The sequence below is a fragment of the Xenopus laevis genome, chromosome 6S (genome assembly GCF_017654675.1).
Source record: "Xenopus laevis strain J_2021 chromosome 6S, Xenopus_laevis_v10.1, whole genome shotgun sequence".
Taxonomy (NCBI): Eukaryota; Metazoa; Chordata; class Amphibia; order Anura; family Pipidae; genus Xenopus; species Xenopus laevis.
The window spans coordinates 75523863-75544966 of record NC_054382.1 but is presented as its reverse complement, the minus strand read 5'-3'; the positions used below and the strand labels follow the sequence as shown (position 1 = coordinate 75544966).

The following is a 21104-nucleotide window of genomic DNA, read 5'->3' as shown; positions in this document are numbered from 1 at the left end:
GCGCAGTGACGTGGCGCACGTCCACGCATGACGTGGTTTGCGCATGCGTGGTGACGCTGATCGGCGTTCGTTTGCGTTCAATGCCAGGTGAGTCTGGTCTAGGGGTAGGCAGAAGTGGTAGCTGCCCAGCGCCCCCCAATCGTTGCGCCCTAGGCAGCTGCCTCTTCCGCCAACCCCTAGTTCCGACCCTGCGAACAACCGATCGCCATGGCACGAAAAATGTCGGGACACTCCACACATGGTCCGAAAATCATAAGAATCAAGGATCTTTTCGTCTATGGCTAGCTTAACAGAGTTGAGCAAAGACTAGGGTTGCCACATTTTCTGGAAAAAAATACCGGCCTTCTTATATATTTATCTTTTTTCCCTATTAATAACATTGAGAGCAACCATCATTTTTACTGGCCAGGTGGCAACCGTAGCAAAGACCCAGGTGGCAGTGGCACACAGTGACTGAGGGGCACCTGAAAAGACTGGGGGTAACGTGCTTAACTTTGGGAAAGTCCTGTAAGGCTAGGGGTAACTAAAATGCTGATACTCCTAACTCCACAGACCTGAATGATGGGTTGAATGGAAGATAACCCATAGGAGCGCATGTGTATGTGTATGCAGTTTTTAACCTCTTTATTTTTTTCATATACCAACATTTAGGTTTGGGGCAGATTCGGGGAGATTTAGTAGGCTGGCGACAAATCGTCTCTTCTGCGGGGTGACAGGCGGAAGGTATACGGAAGGCAGTTTGGGGATATTGTCGCCCCGCGGAAGAGGCGATTAGTCGCCAGGCGACTAAATCTCCCCGAATCTGCCCGTCTGCCCCAACCCTTGGGGGTATATTTATCAAATAGTGACGTTAGAGATCATCACAGTCCACTTGAGTGAAATTATGCCACTCTCCATTGATTTCTATGGGATTTTTAAAGGCACATTTATCAAAGGGTGAACTTTCACTTTGACCCATTGATAAATACTCTTTCAAAAATCCCATAGAAATGAATGGAGTGTGGCGTAATTTCACTCTAGTGGACTGTGGTGATCTCTAACTTCACTCTTTAATAAATATGCCCCTTAGGGTGAAGACACAGAGCTACTAGTAGCAGCTTCTTGTCACTGCTACAAAATAGACAAGTGATAATTGGCTTTACTAAGACGCTACATGTCATTTAGCAGAGACAATTCTCATTATTGTCTATGGCAGGGTATTTTGTAGCCTCAAAAAGTAGCCGAGTACTGTGTCTTTACCTTTATACGTTTCCCTTTACTGCTTGTGTCTATATGTAGGCCCTGGGCCAGATATTGCCCACCTTGCCTTCTGTGGGATAGTGTGGCCCTCACACTGTGCAATACCTCTATTGATTTAAACTATAATTTGAAAAATCATGCGACATATTTGCCTGGTTTGTGGGGGCAAATTGCACAACATTGTCCTTTTCTATTTTATTCAAGGCAATGGCCCTTTCTTTTTTTCTTGCCTTACTTTGCAATGAATGAATACATACATACATACATAAATGAATGAATGAAATATGATATGTGTGAACTTCGTTACTTTATTCCTAAAAGCCTACTAACGAGGATGAATGATTTCTGTCTCCTCCCCCATCCCTCAGTACCGGTGGTACGTTCCTCCCTCCCCCTCCTGCTCGCTTTGCTCTCCGGCCCGAGTTCCGCTTTACCTCCTCCCCTGACTGATCAGGCCTCACTCTCTGTCCCTGTAAGCCGGTGAAGATGTTGCGGTGTCCGAGTGCTGTGTTACTGTTTGCGCTGCTGGTCAGGGTGTCAGGGGAGCCCTGGGAAGAAGGGGCAGATGAAGACCCGCACAACAAGAACCTCTACACGGCCGATATGTTCGATCACGCTGTCAAGCAGGAGCCGCACTTCATCATGTTCTTCGCTCCCTGGTAAAGCGATCGCCGATACAATGGGGAAATGTGATATGAAATCAGATATAGTCCAACCTAGGCTTGTGTTGAACTACAGTTCCCAGCACTGTCATCATACAAAGGGCCGGCATTTAGTAGCATGAGGCCCAGCACCACCGGTTCTTGCTGTTTATTTGTGTTTTTGTATTATATGAACAGCACTTTTTTATATACTGATGTTAAATCATATTACTTTAACCAGATATCATGTTATAGCTACAGCACGTTAATTCTATACGAGTTATTAGGCCTACTTACAGCAGTGGAAATCCCCTAAACATAATATTATATCACTACTTCTAGATCTAGAGTTTAGATTTAAAGTAACAGTGCTGCATGGGCCCCTAGGTATCCATGGACAGTGGATAGTATTTAATTTAGTATGTACAAGGGGCTAGTGTACAATGATTACTAACTGCCTACAAAGTGCAAATATATAGACCATTTTTCATGCAATCAGGAAAGTGGATCAAAAATTATTTAAAAAAAAAAAAAAACTACAAAATACTTACCAACTTTCCCTTTAAAAAAAACTGTTCTTATGACGAATATCCGGTAGGGCTGTGTTGAAATCCCTGTATCCCCAAATTATATGCACTCCTCCCAGAACCCTTGTGAATTGCTCCTAATATGGGTCTCTAACACGTTCCACATGTAGCTATTTAAAGGAGATGCTGTTACTGCTCTGGATCTCCTTCCTCTGTGCTGACAAAAGGGCTTCACTTTTACAAAGAAATGGTTTTGAACCTATTTTTCATTTAGGTATAATAACTATCCAGAATTTACCTTTTTAGTTACTGTGTTTGTTTTAAAGCTAGATGCTGTAGGGCAAAGTCTAGTCTTGTGTTTTGCAATCTATTGAATCTCATGTGTCTGGCAGGCAAGGGGTTAATGATTTGTTTTGACATGTTCTAACATAATTGCTGACTGTGGCACATGAATCCTGTTTAGATGGGAGACGGAATAAAGCGGGTGTGAGGCCTGTGGCTCCCTCACAAGTTGGCATCCTCAACTAGCTTGTAGGTGAGGGTCCTGAGATTTGCAGTTCAGCAACACCAGAAGGCCCCCCATGTTTGAAATGATGTAGCGTAGAATGCAAATTCTTATTAGGAGACTTGTGCATATAGATTTGCATAGGCTCATACCCTTTGGTGAGCAGTCCTGTTTCTCAGCTATGGGGGAGTGAGTTTGCTGACGTGGCTTAGGATTCATGGCATTTACTTAGGGGCTTGCTCTGGGGCGGGATGTAGGTAAACTGAGATGCTGGACTAAAGGGAAGGGTCAGACATGTAAGTCTGCAGCATGTTGGCTCAATTACACCGAGTGCCGAAGCACTTCAGGCTTGTGTGTAAGTAAGCAACGTTGTAAACATGGAGTAACCCCTGGAACATGACTCAGAGCCTCGGAATGTTCATTAAAACATAAAAATGAAACTGCAATCTGCAATTCTGAGCAGCAGCCCAACTCTGTGTGATTATGAGGTGTTAATTCACTTCCACTTTCTAACTAGTCTTATTTACTTATTTTATCTCTAGCCAAATACTGATAATCTTTTATATCAATGGCCAAAGGACTAAAAGGCTTGTTGTGTTGAGAAGTTTCCTTTAGTTGCTTGCACACCAGAGATGTGTGTCAGTGCATTGGCACAGTATAACTTATATATAACTTGTATAGCAGCACAGGAAAACTTCCATACGCAAGATGTTGCAAAGCTATAACCTCTGACATCCAGACTGAGTATAGATCTGCCTAGCTTGACTACCTTGCATTACTCTTTACTAGTGTAAAAACGTAATGCGAACAAGGTCCAGACCAACTTAGACTTGACTGAAGTCTGGTTAAGTAATAAATATAGAGTATAGATATATATTTTATATAGATATATATTTTATATAGATATATATTATGTGGCAGATTTATCAAGAGTCAAAGTGAAATTTCGAACTTTTGAGGTTTTTTTTTATGGCCAAAGCTGCTAAATCCAGCTAGGGAATTGTTAAAATTCGATTCGAGTTTTTTTTTTTTTAAAAAGTGAGATTTATCATACACTGTCTAAATTGCTGTTTTAGTCAATGGAAGACGTCATGGGATCAATTTTCAATTATTTGCAGCCTTCCTGATATTCAAGTTTTTTTCGGAGAAAAAACTCAAATCGACTTTTTAAAATTCGAATCGTATTTGATTCGAGTTTTCAGGTTTGAAAATTGGATTTTTTAAAATAAATTTCGATTTGTCAAATTTCGAGTTCATGGGAGTTTTTAAAAACTCCCATGAACTCGAAATTCGACCTTTGATAAATGTGCCCATATATATTTAATTTTAAACCAAAAACCAAAATACTTGGTATAAAATGAAATACCTATTTATAACTAATTTAATTGTACCTTTTGGTACATTTATTATGTAAAGGTTCTGGGTGCTCTCTTTATGAAAGATCGTGGTATGAAATTCATTATGAAATCCTCGAAATTGTATGGGAAGGAAGCTTGCATACAAACCAGTTTAGTTAGAATTGTGTAAGAACTGAAGTAGCTTAAGCAACATTACTAGCTACACTGGTTTTGGAAAAGTTTTGGCAACTTTTGTAATTTTTGTCTCACAGCATTACATCTGATTGAAAGCTTAAAGAATAAAAATAAAATGTATGAACCACAGTTTTTTTTTAATTTTTGCACTATTATATTTGTGACTCATAGAGGCAAACTTCTCAGCAGTTGTGAAAAAAACCGTTTGTCGAAAAAAATGCCATAATTGTCCCACATTTATCATCGTTTGTAGATTTTCCCAAAAACAACAGATTTAAAAACTGTATGCAAAATATTCTTCCTTTTAACGTTTTATCGCCCATAAAAAATGTAGAATTTTCAGGTAATCTTCCGACATTTACCATTCCTCCATAGTAGTGAAAACAGTTGAGTGCAGGACTTAGATAGCATAGATATGCATTGTCTTAAAGCTTTTCATGTATTTTCACATTAAAACAGCTAATGTTCTCTTTTTACCAGTCGGGCTCATTTAGCAAAGCATTGCCCTCCTATTTTTCCCTCTAGAAAAAAATAGTTTCTCAGTTCTAGAGGAAAGTTTCAAAACATTTCAAAGCATTAGAACGCTGTTTTTAACCTATAAGCTACACATATCTGGTTTACTGCAACTTATTACATTTTTAGGAAATAAGTGATAGAAGTGGAAACGTTACAGACAATGACAGTTATTTGACAAGTAAAGTGTGACAGATGTGAAAAGTAGGGAATATTTGGTAGGTAGGCCCATCATTTTTCAGAATGTTTTTCCATTTGCATAAGCTATAGTACAGGTATGGGATCTGTTTTCCAGAAACGTATTATCCAGAAAGCTCAGAATTACGGAATAAAAACCTCCCATAGACTCCATTTTATCCAAATAATTCAAATTTTTTTTAAATGACATTTTCTCTGTCATAACAAAACAGTACCTTGAACTTGATCCAAACTAAGATATAATTAATCCTCATTGGAAGCAAAATCAGCCTACTGGGTTTATTAAATGGTTATATAATGTTCTAGTAGACAAGATATGAAGATCCGTTATCCGGAAATCCCTAAGTCCCAAGCATTCTGGATTACAGGTCCCATACCTTGTACTTGCTTGTTTGCTTAGATCTGGAGCTGTCTAGTATCTAGTAGAGTTTTAAGTCTAACGGCATGGGCACACTTGGTGTTTTTACATCCCGATTTTAAAAAACATGAATATTGGTGTAAATAACACCGCTTGCATTGGTTTTTTTTTGGCCAGGAGATTTAGTCTTCCCCAAATGCAATTTTCAGAGGGGGGTAAATTAGTGAATAGTGTAAAGTAATCAATCGATGTTTTTAATCAATAAAATGTTACAAATACATGGGTAGTTATTTAATCTGTAGATTCATTAAATCTCAAAGTAAATAACTAGCAACTATACATGGAGAGGCACAGGCATCTTCTGAGAATCCCCAAAACACGTTATTCATTACCCTGTGAAGTTGCAGGATTTGCCTAAAATTATTAAAGTTCAGTAAGTCATAGTAACCAACCTAATGTTGTGTCTTATATGTAGATGGACATAATAGTTAGAATTTAAAACTGTATATCAAAATATGCTTTCTTTTTAAATGCTTATATATTCACAGATATGCATATTAAATATACTGTTGCGAAAGTAAAAATTTTAATGATCTGATGAGACTTCTGATGCTTGTTTTTGACAGGTGCGGTCATTGCCAGCGTTTGCAGGCCACTTGGAATGAGCTGGGGGACAAGTACAACAATAAGCCACAGACTCCAGCATACATTGCCAAGGTTGACTGTACTACAGATATGCCCACATGTACTGAACATGGTGTCAGAGGATACCCCACGTAAGTTAAGATGCTACAATGACACTTTGCCTTTGTCTCATTCGGGTTTCTGTCAAAAGTCTGAGGATTTTGAGATGATTGAGATCATATATACTGATGTACATCATTCTTTGCCTAACGAATCTGCTAGAGTTATGCTGAGTTCTGGAAACTTAAGGTTACTAGAAGCTATTTAGTTCAATTATCTGTCCTTTTAAAATGCTATTTATAATATTATTACAACTGTATTTCTAATTTAACAAAAATACACAGCACTATTTTAGCAACTGTAATGTTATTATTTAAATAAAATGGTTGCGTGGTCATTTTTTTATTTCTCTAAAAGAGGATTTTTTTGAGTGTAACTATTATATAAAAAGTATTGAAGCAGTGATATTTTTTTTTTTTTTTTTGATATTGGATATTACAATTTTTTAAAGGATACACAACCCATTTGTGTATGATCTACTTAATTTGTAACCACAAACAGAATATTTCTTGTTTGTAAGAATACTTGCAGTGCCTATTTCATGGCAACTATAATTATAATACACAGCCTCAACATTTTGAGCCCAGTTAGAAAATGCCCAAGAAAAAAGCATCTCCTAGTTATATTGCTTACTTAAAATGTGCTGTATACCCCCTTTTTAACAATTGGTTTAATGAATAGGGCTTGTGTTGCACACATTTTGTGCCTATCATTTTAATTATAAAAAGTGTTGTTTTTCGTCTTTTGAGAGCAAACGGGAAAATTAAAGCTACTCTATGTTTAGTTCTTTCCTGGCAAGATAACCCCCTGTATAATGTCCCTCTTCTTGCAAAACAGTCACAACAAAAGGTAAGGGAGGGTTGCACATTGGTTATGTAGTTATCTACCTTGGGAGGAGCAAACCTGGAAAAACTACTATTTCCCTGTTCAACAATAGGCAAAAAGTGTGTTCAGCACATTTATTACACTCATGTCATACTTGTTGGGGTATACTGCATATTTAACTAAAGGCCGTGTCGGCAGCTTATTGGCCTGTGTGGGGCCATCCGACGGGCTTCCCCGATCGATATCTGTCTGAAAGTCCGGCAAATCTCGATCGGGCAGGTTATAAAATCCTATTGGATCGCGGCTGCATGTATGCGGTCCCACGATTCGCCCGCCCGTATCGGATCATTGGGCCCTTGGGAATCATATGAATCAACAAAGCACTGGTGAGATTAATACTCCTCTCCCTTTTGTTTAATTTGGTCAGCAAAAAAATTGACTTTCTCACGCAACTGAATAGCTTCTTCTTAAAGGGGACCTAAAACGCGAAAAATAAAATTTAAAATTAACTTCAGCATGCTGAAATAAGAAACTTTTCTAAATACAATCAATTAAAAATTCTGTACCCTTTCTGAAATAATCAAGTTTATCTTCACTATTCCTCAGCATCTGTTTCTCCTCATTCTGTCTTCATTCAGGAGTTTGGTGTCAGATGAATGATCCAATATATCTTATAGGGGGGGGTTTGCCAAGAAGATGTATTAGAGCTCACTCTATTAAAATCACCAGACATCCTGGGGGTCATTTATCAACACTGGGCAAATTTGCCCATGGGCAATAACCCATGGCAACCAATCAGATTGTTGCATTCATTGTTCTACTTGCAGCTGGCTTTAAAAAGCTAACCACTGATTGGTTGCTATGGGTAACTGCCCATGGGCAAATTTGCCCAGTGTTGATAAATGAGCCCCACTGTCTCTCATGCAGAATTTGTGCAAAAGGCAGTTAGATTTTGTTTGAAATCAGTTATATGAGTGAGCTCTAATACATCTGCTAGGAAAGGAACCCCCCCATAAGATATATTGGATCTAACTGTCAATGACTATTCTGCTGCATGAAGACAGAATGAAGAGAAACAGATGCTGAGAGAGGAATAGTGAAGATAAACTTGATTATTTCAGAAATTACGTATAATTTTTAATTGATTGTATTTAGAAAGTTTCTTACTTCAGTATGCTGAAGCTCATATTAAATTTAATTTTTTGCGGTAGTTCTGCTTTTCATTGTTCCATTTTTTTAAATGACAAATATGTACTTTATATTTTTGGGACTGTATCCCTTTAATGTTTTCAGTTGCATACGTTTAGGAAGCTCTTAATTGCTTGTAGATGGTCTTCAGCACTATTAATATTAAAGGGGTGGTTCACCTTTAAGTTAACTTTTAGTATATACAGTAGTTACATAGTTAAATTGGGTTGAAAAAAGACAAAGTCCATTAAGTTCAACCCCTCCAAATGAAAACCCAGCATCCATACACACACCCCTCCCTACTTTTAATTAAATTCTATATACCCATACCTATACTAACTATAGAGCTTAGTATCACAATAGCCTTTGATATTATGTCTGTAGAAAAAATCATCCAAGCCATTCTTAAAGGCATTAACTGAATCAGCCATCACAACATCACCCGGCAGTGCATTCCACTACCTCACTGGCCTCACTGTGAAGAACCCCCTACGTTGCTTCAAATGAAAGTTATTTTCTTCTACTCTAAAGGGGTGGCCTCTGGTGCAGTGATCCTCTTTATGGGTAAAAAGGTCCCCTGCTATTTGTCTATAATGTCGTCTAATGTACTTGTAAAGTGTAATGTTATAAGTATGTTATAGAATGGCCAATTTTAAGCAACTTTTCAATTGGTCTTCATTATTTAATTTTTATATTTTTTTCATTATTTGCCATCTCGTTCTGAGTCTTTCTAGCTTTGAAATGGGGGGTCACTGACCCCATCTAAAACAACAAATGCTGTGTAAGGCTACAAATCTATAGCTATTGCGACTTTTTATAACTCATCTTTCTATTCAGGCCTCTCCTATTCTCATTCAAATTAGTGCAAGGTTGCTAGGGGAATTTGGATCCTAGCAACCAGATGGCTGATATTGCAAAACTGGAGAGCTGCTGAATAAAAAGTTAAATAACTACAAAACCGCAAATAATAAAAAGTGAAAACCAATTTGTCTGAGAATATCACTCTCTACATCGTACTAAATGTTCATTTAAAGGTGAACAACCCTTTTAATAATTCAGTGAACTGAATTGCAAAGCACACAATGATGTACAGATCACTAACTTTACACTTTAACAGTACAGACCAATAACCACTAAGTTAGCTGCATTTTAACTTAATAACTAGATACTAAATTGACGTGGATGTGTATAGAATGTGGTGTAGGGCAGGCATATTAAGTCAGCAAACATTCAATTAAAATGATAGCCGTTGTGTTGGCAGAAGGATTTTTCTGGCATAAGTACCAGTTGTTTGTCTTGTTCTTAGGACCAAGTGACAAGCAGTCCCCTCCTGTATCCTTGGCACTTCCCATATGCAAAACTTTGACCTGTGCACAGAAAGTGTTATTGTAAAGAAACTTTGTAGAATGAAGTGTAGGCTGACTGGAACTGGCCTTCTGTTTCCCTTGTGCCCCTGAAATCTCTCTTAATTGTTTTTCTGTTGAAGCCTTCTTTTCCCAATAGTAAATCGCCTGTCTAGTCTAATATGTTTCCGCTCCATTGTTCTTCCCAGGCTGAAACTGTTTAAACCAGGCCAAGAAGCTGTGAAGTACCAGGGACCCAGGGACTTGCAGAGTTTGGAAAACTGGATGCTGCAGACTCTAAATGCTGAACCAGAAGTAAGTATACAGGAAATCCTTGCTTTTTAATGGCATGTGTAATTATGACTAACCCCTTGTCAGAAGGTTACTGTCACAGGGGGGGGCTTTGTCTGTGGGGAGCACAGTATTGCATGCTAGTTTTTTTGTGTTTTTAGAAATGTGATTGATTTAAACACAGTCAGTGATATTTTAGTAGATAGAAGCTCTGGGTTAATGACTTCAACATGCAGCATTTTAACTGGGCAGCCGGTCTAATTACACAGCAACTTCTACCCATGGGCTTATGGGCTTCCTCTGGAATTAAATCCACTAGGGCAAAGTGGAAGGAAAGTGGCACAACCTGAGCCAATATGTTAAAATGTTAACCACCTTCATCCATGCTATTTAGTTATCTACAGCCTTCCAAGCACAGTTCCCTGTACACCCCTAAATACTTCGAGCTACCTATAACCCACAATGCTTGTAACACATATATTTGTTTTCCTTTTTATGCCATAACTTTTTTTCTACATTTTTATTTTGCATCTTAACATAAAACATTCAACAATAAAGTTAATTCAGAGTTGCATGAGTTCCATCACCATTCAGTCTTCCCTTTTTCCTACTTTTTCTTAGAAACCAAATGTTGAAGAAAAGGCTGAAGAACCTGCTAAAGTTCCAGAACTTAAACAAGGCCTGTATGAGCTTACTGCAGCCAACTTTAAGGAGCATGTTGCAGAAGGTATGTTATTGTTTGTGCATACTGTTGAGAAGGTGTGTGGTTATGCTGCAGTTAGATGGTAGCGTGTCACCTTATACGTACACTTTTTTTGGCCTAAGTAAGATAGTTAGGCAAGTATTTTATTGGGTCAAGCAGATTTCTTGAGGGGGTGGCCAGAAAAGATCTAGTTTGGAAAAAGGTATTTGTACTGCTTAGTTTTGGATAAAACACCATCAGCACACGTGGAAAACTCAAACTGCAATTTTATAGACCCTAGTGCACATGTCCCAAATTTAGCTCTTTATTCAAAACAGTCGTAAGAGGATGCAATAAACTTCCTATGACTACATACCTGCGTGTATGAAACATGTTGAGCATTGTTTTTTAACCTTCCTGGTGCTTATATATCCATATCTATTTTTCTATTTGTAGGAAACCATTTCATCAAATTCTTTGCGCCATGGTGTGGACACTGTAAAGCTTTGATTCCTGCATGGGAACAGCTCGCAGCATCTTTCCAGGACTCTAAAAGTGTTAAAATTGCCAAGGTAAAGCGCAGAGACTTCTACCTGGATGAATAAAAGAAAAAAAAGTTTTTGGCCCTTATAATTTCTTGCTGATTAATATTAGGGATTTGACATTTCTGCGCATCTTTCCATATCGGTGTACCAGCACATATTCATTTTTTGTGCTATTCTGTTGTAGAAGAAAATTAGTTGAATGGGGTGAAATGATATTTCATACAAAGGTGAAATGATATTTCATACAAAGGTATTGCAACTAAAACAAACAAGGGAAAGTTGTGCTCACCACTATTTTTTAAAACCATTAGGCGGGGGTGCAATGAGGGTGTGACCACAAAATACATATAGTCAACTACAAGAGGTCCTCTGCACTCAACCCATTATCAATATATTTAAGACAGCGACATTTTGTGCATACTGCTACTAAAAAATGCCTTACCCTTTAATCAAAACAGGGATTGTTTGTCCATATATTGCAATATATTTAAGCTGGCCAACTACGTCAAAGTCATCCCATATCTGGCCAGTCCTATGCTTAATTTTCATCTGATTCATTAAGAATTCAATTGCTTAATTATACATTTTACAAAGGGACTAAGTTTTACCTGCAACTTACTAGCTGCTTTCAAAGTAAAACTCCCAAACTTGGCTGCCCTTTTATTAGACACCAGTGGGATCACCTGACTATAGCTGGGAGGGGTGGGAGCTACAACATGGAGCTGGTCACTGCTCCTGTATAACTATAACAAACAAGGGAAAGTTGTGCTCACTACTATATTTCATACAAAGGTATTGCAACTAAATTTAGTGAAACATCTCCAAGGAATAGAGATTGTGGCCCATTAATCAAAGGATAGTTGTTCCATGTTGTTCAGATTAGTTAGATGTTACTACAGATGCTCAGCAGGACTAATAATAGGACTGTGATTGGGACATTGTAGGACATTTACCACCTTGTCCTTGATTTAATCCTTTGTTATAGGGGGGAACTTCAGCTTCCAAACCAAAATTTGATAAAGAGGCCCACATAACAGAGAAACCACTAATATACCCATCATTGTTATCGGTTTCTTCAAAAAGTATGAATAAATGCCATTTTCTATGCTGAAATCCAGCTGTTAAACAATTCTTTTCTTTCTGCATCATTTGAAATTCTGGCAGGGAAGGAGGGACTAAAACACTGATGTTACAAATTGTAACAACTTCTCCACAGTTTACAGACAGCATGCAGGAACTACATAACCCACAATGCATTGCACTATGATGTTCCATTCCTTATTGAAATCACATCTGCAAGGAATTGTGGGTTTGGTGGATGTAAGCTGAGGACAGAATGCTGTTGATACAAAGTAACAGTAGTCAGCCAGCTCGACAAAGTAGTCAGACAGATCTGACGGAGAGCAGGGGGCTAGGTTTAGGGAACTGTCCCAAACAATTACAAATCATGAAAGTCTGCATATTTTTTAATTGATGTATATTGCAAAGTTGCTTGAAATTGTGTTTACTTTTCAAAAAGCTTAAGTGATGTTTTTGTGGAGTACCCCTTACTGAATTTAGTGACCATTTAATGCAGGCAGGATTGGAGCGTTCTTGCTTGAAATTGGGCTTTTAAATGCAGGGGGTTTGCAGACCAGTGTTTTATACAGTCATTGAGCTTTTTTTAATTGCTGTTATTTACAGTGGGAATGCATAATATTTTAATATATATATATATATATATATATATATATATATATATATATATATATGCCTGAAACTTTCGAGAATTATAAAGGCATAAAACATTTTCCAAAGGTTAAAAGGACCATCTGCCATTGACTTTTACATGATTTTGGCAAGTTTTAGCTGGAGTATTTTTTCAGATTTGAATTTTTAGCAGCTTTGGGGTATAATAAACCTCTTAAAATTCAAGTGTTTTTTCCCCCTGAAAAGCCCAATTAGAAATATTCGAGGTTTAGTTAATAACCTCCTTAATGGATTATGTTATAAAGCGAACAATGTTGCCTCTGTTTTAAAATTTAAGGATATTAGAATTCACCAAAAAAAAGCTTTATTTCAGGTAAGTTGGCATTTTTTGGCAATATACTGCATTTTGCAGAACATTTAATTAAAAACCTATGGTTAGTGCAGTTGATGCATTGAGGAATGTCACATTATGTTACTGTTTAAGTTGGATTTTATTATGTACTTTGTCCAGAAAATCCATGGCTAAAAATACATTTTCTTTCATTAAAAGGTTGATTGCACTCAACATAATGGGCTTTGCTCTGACTACCAAGTGCGTGGATATCCTACTCTGCTGTGGTTTAGAAATGGAGAAAAGGTAGGAAAACTATTTCACATATGACGATAAAACCTCACGTGGAGCTTTTTGTCACCAGGAACATTCTTGGTACTGGTTAATGAGCACCCATTTTATTTTACGATTTCCTTAAATAATTCACAGGATAATTGTACCCCCCCCCCACACACTCTTCTGTCATGTAAAGAATCCTGACTTATGCAACTTGTTTTCATAAGGGGCATCTGCTTAACCTCTTCATTGCTTTAGTCCCCCTTCAGTAGACCATTTCTAGTTTTAAAATGTGTTTTGTTTTTTTTTTTGTGTACTGGAGACCAAAACTATAGTTAAATTAAAGTATGTACAACAATTCTCAAAATGTAGAAGAAAAAAAGGATATGGTTTTAAGACTGTTTGATTTTAGGTATGTATTGCTTATAATTACTTTTCCATTAGTTCTGTTACATGCCTTAAGTTTTTTTTTTTCTTGTTGTACATAGCATTTCTATTAGTGGCTTTTATTATATTTCTTCAATAACTTTATAAATATTAAGGGATTAAGACATTGGAATCTGTCAGTTTCCTTAGAATGCAGAAATTAATTTGCTATATTAAATTATATTAATAAAAACAAAATAAATTTTTCAATTAGAATCGGTATTTGCTTAAAATAATAACTGTTTATCCCTTCCCACCCCTTCAGATTCTCCCACTTTAAATTTTATATTTTTTTGTTCTCACACGCTAGGTTGACCAGTATAAAGGAAAGCGAGATTTGGATACTCTGAAAGAATATGCTGAAAGCCAATTGAAACCTGCAGAAGAAAAGAGAGAGGAGGAACAGAAGGAGGCTACTCCACCTCGAGTAGAAGAGCCTGTGGCAGTAGAGGTGTGTAATTTATTTACCTTGTTTGTTAAACACAAGGCCAAGAAGTCGGTCTAGTTCAATGCACTTTGTTTAAAGGGATTCATGATTATACTATATAACATTTTATTCCTGAACCACCAAGTGTTGTTGTTTTTTTTTTTTTTTTGCGCCGCAATATTGGTGTGTAGGCAGCCAACTCAGGTCATTGTGTCTGATCCTGTGCTTTCAAAAAGAGCCAACACTTCACAATGGAACTGTTTTCAGATTAAGCTATTGTTTTGTCCTACTCAATGTAACTAAAGGAGTTGCAGTAGGACTTGTATTTTTACTATTCAGTGCTATTCTCATATCTACCAGGGAACTGTTCTCTTGTGTCAGGGTGCTGTTATTTGGTTACCTTACCATTTGGTTGCCTTACCATTGTTTTGCTGATGGATTGTTGTGGGGGGTAGGGAGGGGGTTTTATTACTCCCAACTTGCAGTGCAGCAGTAAAGAGTGACCGAAGTTTATGAGAGCACAAGTCACGTGACCGAGGGCACCCGAGAAACTGACAATGTCAATGTCTAGCCCCATGTCAGATTTTGCTTTGGTTTTCATTTGCATACAAAATGACTACAATAAACACTGCTCTTTAATTCACATATATTGCCCTTTTCCCCAGGGTCAAGTCTTAAAAGCATAATGATGGCATGATTTTTTTACCAGCAATGCCATGACTTAACATAATTCACCAATAAATGAAAATAATGAGCGTTTTGTACAGACAAAAAGAATAGCAGCATGTCCATCTGAAAAACTCACCTGTTGCCCATTACAAGGAAAACAAACTCCTCTCATTATGGTGTGATTATTTATGTAATTACTCATACATGAACTCTTATTTGTGTGTTAATTGAAGCATATGGGAATGCTGGGAATGAAGTTGTCCCGTCTCCTTCATGCTGCTGTGAACTGGACAGAGCATTTATTTTTCTGAGTAGTTGAGGGGGAAAGAAACTGCATTACCAGCAGACACACATTAAGAAATGAACAGCTAGTACCAGACATCCCGATTGACTGTGAAAATCCACCTTCTCTTTTCAGTCCAAAGTCCTGTCTCTCAGCGAAGGCAACTTTGACCAGACTGTTGCTGCAGGTGTCAGTTTTATTAAATTCTATGCCCCCTGGTGAGTATTTTGGCTCTGGAAATGATTAGTGTGACATTTAACGTCTCCAATAAACTGTATTTATTGCGGGGAGATGTTTTATAACAGGTCATTTCAAGCTGGGTTTAATAAATCTGTATCCCAAAATTGGTTTCACTGTTTAAATTTTTCCCTTTTCCTTCTTTTCTTTCCAAATGATCCTATATAATATTAGAATCTAACATATTATTACAGTATTCTTTATACAATATATTGTTTGTAATGTTGCCTAAATATCTGCAAACTCTATTTTGTTTGTACCCAGTTAGCATTTTCCAAACTAGCAATAAAAGATGATTATATACACTAAAGTCTAACCAGGCTGAAGGGTCATCAGTCTGTGTATTTGTAACCCCAAACACATTGAATGTGTATGGTGCTATCAGCCAATGGGTGTAATTCCGTAGTGATCTGATAAATAAGTTACCAGGCCAATTAAAGATATTTTTAGATTTTAGAATATCCTGAAGCTGCAGAATGAAAGTCTGGAATTGGCTGATACTGCAAATATCTCCAAATTCTCTCTACAAGCATGCTCAGAAAAGCACTCTGAGTAAGTTTAATTTGTTTTTTAGGGGTTTAGATTGCCTCCTCCTAGTACTAAAATCTTAAACATGACTGTGCAACATCCACAACTTGCATGGCTACAACTTCCAGCACCACATTGGCATTTGCTCAGAACCTTTTAAGTAGCTACTGATTATATATTGGGCACTTGAGAATGGGCCTTTGGTGTGGGATAGGTTATGTATAAACATACAGTTTGCTTGTTATGTCCAAAGTGGGTTTCTCCAACTTTATAATTTTGTGCTGGAAGTTGCAGTTAAAGAGTTATTAGGCAACATATGGTTCTTTAAATACCATAAGGATATAGAACTAGCAGTTCTAAGGATATTTTTATTTTGCATTTATTTTGTAATATGCCTACAAATGAATCTTCCTAGGTGCGGTCACTGTAAGAACCTAGCTCCGATTTGGGAGGATCTCGCCAAAAAAGAATTTTCTGGTATGAGTGATGTTAAAATTGCCAAGGTTGACTGCACAGCTGAGCGTTCACTTTGCAGCAGATTCTCGGTAAGTGAGCCCCAATATATTACGCCTGTAGATAAACAAATGGAAATGTTTTTCATTCATACCTGCCTTAATGGACAGAAATTGTTTTGATGCCCTAATGTAATTTTAAAAGAAAATTGGCCAAGGTTACATCCTGTATTCTGCTTTGGCCAGAAAAACTTTCCACTTTCAACTTACATGGTTATAAACTCTTACAGAAGTGAAATATTAAAACATAAGGGAAATGGACAAACTACAAATCTTAAAAGAAGAACATGAACATGAGAATAGAAATTAATCATGTGAAAACATGGCTATAGGGGAGCTTCTAAAGAGAACATTCTATAGCTCTTCGTGGTAGAAAAATGAGCTGGCTTAAGAGGCAGCACACTCTAGTCTAGTAGTCTTTTATTGTGCTCCTATAGCCCCTAGCACTGGCAGAAAATGAAAGGACTGATAAGGCATTGCACTGGAAATCTGTTTTCCTTTTCTTGTCCTAGTGCGGTTTGCCAATGTTCTGAAATGAGCATAATCATTTAGAAAGAATAGTGCATCATTAATTGTTACGTATATCTTGGTTAAATAAACAAAACCATTATTAGGGATGCACAGAGGATTTAGCCGAATACCAAAATGAATCAGAATCCTTGTTTGCATATACAAATTAGGGAAACAAGGGGTATAGGAAACCGAACCTGGTCAGGGTGAGATGGGCTAAAAGGAACCAAAAAGCCCTTCACAAGCAATTCCATACAAAGTGAAGCCTTCTAAAAACAGAAGTTATTTACTTGTCTCATGCCATACACACAGCATTGCCTTAATACCAAAAATGAGTTTTAATTCTCCCATAAGGCATCACTCCTTTATGTCTCTTTGGCCAACTATGCATCCAGAACCGTTGGTTTTATAGCACAGATACAGACTAATAGTTCAGAGCCATATATCTAAACTTGCAGACAGCCTGTTTCATTCTTTTTAGATCTCATCAGTGCAACATATTGGAACATGACATCTGAGGGGATAGGATTTGGAGAGTAGCGAAATAGGAAACAAGGGGTGAAAGAGTACTGCACATGCAGCTGAAAGTTTTGTTGGTGTGACAAAAAGTCACATGATTTTTAAGGTTCGGATTGGGTCATTCTATAACATACTAAATTTTAACCTGAAGGTGAACCACCCCTTTAATGTTTAAATGATTTTTCTTAGTAGGTTTAAAGCGTAGAGATAGACATTACAGAAAGATTCTTTATCTGGAAAATTCTGAGCATTTGTAGTAGATCTGCAGCCTATAGACATGACTTTGAGGATGTTGTAGTTTAGGTACAGGTAGGGAACCTGTTATCCACAATGCTCGGGACCAGGGGTTTTACAGATAACGGATCTTTCTGTAATTTGGATCTTCATTCCTGAAGTCTTCTCGAAAACCACATAAACATTAAATAAACTCAAAAGGCTGGTTTTGCTTCCAATAAAGATTATATCTTAGTTTGGATCAAGTACAAGGTACTGTTTTATTATTACAGAGATAAAGGAAAGCATTTTTTAAAAAAAAATTTCAAAATTTTTTTTTCATAAAATGGAGTTTATGTGAGATGGTCATTTGGAGCATTCTGGATAACGGGTTTCCAAATAACGGATCCCAAACCTGTATATACAACCAGTGCCTTTTTTAATGTATATGTCTCTCGCTCTCTCTTACAGGTGCGTGGTTACCCATCATTGCTGCTTTTCCGTGCAGGGGAAAGAATTGGTGAACATGAAGGCGCTAGAGATCTAGAAACACTACAGAACTTTGTCCTACGTCATTCCAGGGATGAACTTTAAACCCATCCTGAACCCTATGGGTTTGAGATGCCTTGCTGGGCAACAAAGTTACTGAATTTTTTTATATGCAGTATGGGGTTTAATAAATACATTCAATTGGGTGAGTTATCTTAGTGATGTACAACACAGAGAAACGGAAAAACAATGTCATTGTTCTACCTTGTTAGAGCTTTTAGGCAAATATAATATAATAGTGCAGAGATGCCTAAAACTGCCAATTTAAGGTAAACGCCTGTCACAGCTGTTATAGGTAGGTTTATGCTTTAAAAATGAACATTTAATTGAGAAATTCACCAGGCGTGTCATTGGTCTTACACTATAGTCAAGGAGAGACCTCTACAAAAATACCTCTCAGGATTTTGTTTCATACCACTATATATAGGACCGTACCTCTCAATGGGAATGAAGATCCACAGGTATTCTCCAAAACAATTACATTCCTTCCAATCGCACGTCTAGATTTTTTCTTCTTAATTTACTGTGGATCTGGAATATGTCGAAGTGCCTTATTTGGTGGAACAGGGTTTAAAAGAAGGTGGTTGTTTTGGGGGTTTTTTTGTGCATAACATGACTCATAGAAAACAATACTGCAAAAAAGAAATACATTTTCTATTGTGTATATCATTAAATAACCTTTTTTTACCTCATGGAAATAATGTGATCAGAAATCCTTACAAAATGTATTTCTTTGGTCATTTTGTATTCAGCATTTCCAACATTTTCTAGTTGGCAGTGCAACTGCATCATTAGAACATCTAAGTGGAGAACCCTTATGTGTAAATTGCTTTTGATAATAAAATTGTTAACACGTCACTATACCATCACATTTTTTTACAGGGTTTAGTTTTGTATGGATGAATACCTACACTGGCAGTGTTGGACTGGGGTGCATGAGGCCCATCATTTTTTCCTGGCGCCCGATAACAGTCTACTGCCCTCCCTCCCTCCCAATGCCAAGCCTGGCTTACTAGGTTTTCCCACAGTGCTCCATTTGGCCAGTTATCCCAAACTCATCTTTAGCATTTGCATGGATGAGCATTTATAGACAAGTGATTATAATATGGTCTCCTTTGACATTGTTACAGAGACCACTCTATATGGGAATCTCGGCAATGTATTATCTGGGAAAGGCTTAAACACGAAAGGAAAATGGAAAGTCTCTAAAATGCCGCTTAATAAATGTACTAAGATATATCCACTTGTAAGCAAAGAAAGACATCTCAAAGCAAAACCTATATGGTTTGGTAGTGGAGAGGGGTATTGTAGCAAGGGATTAAATCAATCCACTAATATTTTTTTAAAATCTGTAAACCGTAAAAAAAAAAATGGTGGAACCCTTATTAGAGGTACAGTGTTCAGAATAACAAAAAAATGAAGCTCAAAATCCTTGTAATAGCTTTTATTTCCATACACGCAAATGCATTGGGAACACTGCACATTCTATTCCAAATCGAATCATGAAGAAAAATTTTTCAAATTTGTGTTACTCCTTTACAGAAAGTGAAGAAAAGGGAGTACTAGGCTGTTCCAAAAAATAGCAGTGTTTGCATTCTTCTTTACAATCTCAAACATTCACTGTATAAACTGAAAAATGTTTAAAAATGGAGCTTTCCTTTGAATCACTGAACTAATACTTAGTTATATAACCACTGCTTCTGAGAACTGCTCTACACATGTGTTGCATCAAGTCCAGCAACTTCTGGCACCTGTTACATTCCACAATTCTTCTGCATTTCTTGGTCTTGCCTCAGAAACAGCATTTTTGATGTCACCCCACAAGTTTTGGATTATGGTCTGGGAATTGGGCTGGCCACTCCATAACCTCAATCTTATTGGTCTGTAACCAAGATGTTGCTCCTTTACTGGTGTGTTGTATTGTTGAAACAACCATTTCAAGGGCATTTCCTCTTCAGCATAAGGCAACATGACCTCTTTGAGTGTTTTGATGTATTGAACTGATCCCTGATCCCTGGTATGCGATAAATAGGCCCAACACCGTAGTATGAGAAACATCCCTATATCATGATGCTTGTGCCACCATGCTTCACTGTCTTCACATTGTACTATGGCTTGAATTCAGTGTTTGGGGGTCATCTGACAAACTGTTGCAGCCCCTAGACCCAAAAAAATCTCTTTCTTTCATCAGTCCACAAAATGTTGCTCCATTTCTCTTTAGGCCAGTCAGTTTTTCCAACAATGGGACTTTTCGGGGGCTTCTTGCCGATAGCTTGGCTTCACATAGGTGTCTCCCAATTGTAGCAGCACTCACAGGTAACTTTAGATCTTCCTGGAGCTGAGTCTTTGCCATTTTGGATATTCTTCTATCCATCTGAATGGTAGTTTTCTTTCTGATCATCGGCTGAGTCTTTGCCATTTTGGATATTCTTCTATCCATCTGAATGGTAGTTTACTTCCCGTGTTTCAGGTTTTTGTTGCCATTTTAAAGCATTTGAGATCATTTTAGCCGAGCAGCCTATCATTTTCTGCACTTCTTTCTATGTTTTCTCCTCTCAAATCAACTTTTTAATTAAAGTACGCTGTTCTTCTGATCAATGTTTGGAATAACCCATTATACTTAGATTTTCAGAGAGAAATGCATTATAACCAACATACACAACATTTGCTGCCTTCCTTAAATAAGGGCCGTAATTGTCAACTGTTTTTACAGAATGAATGACCTCACTAATTGAACTCCACACTGCTATTATTTGGAACAAGCCTAAATTACTGACACAGAATCAGCAGCATGCATTTCATGA

General features: G+C 37.4%; 1 protein-coding gene across 1 annotated transcript; it reads left to right on the top strand.

Annotated features, from left to right (window-relative positions):
- Positions 1 to 1610: 1610 nt before the first annotated feature.
- Positions 1611 to 19158, top strand: txndc5.S (thioredoxin domain containing 5 S homeolog). The gene is made up of 10 exons (XM_018269422.2): positions 1611 to 1898; positions 6140 to 6289; positions 9823 to 9928; positions 10526 to 10631; positions 11043 to 11158; positions 13371 to 13457; positions 14164 to 14304; positions 15368 to 15450; positions 16413 to 16542; positions 18223 to 19158. The coding sequence occupies exons 1-10, from the start codon at positions 1726 to 1728 to the stop codon at positions 18343 to 18345; spliced, it is 1215 nt and encodes a 404-aa protein (XP_018124911.1). The 5' UTR covers positions 1611 to 1725; the 3' UTR covers positions 18346 to 19158.
- Positions 19159 to 21104: the final 1946 nt, after the last annotated feature.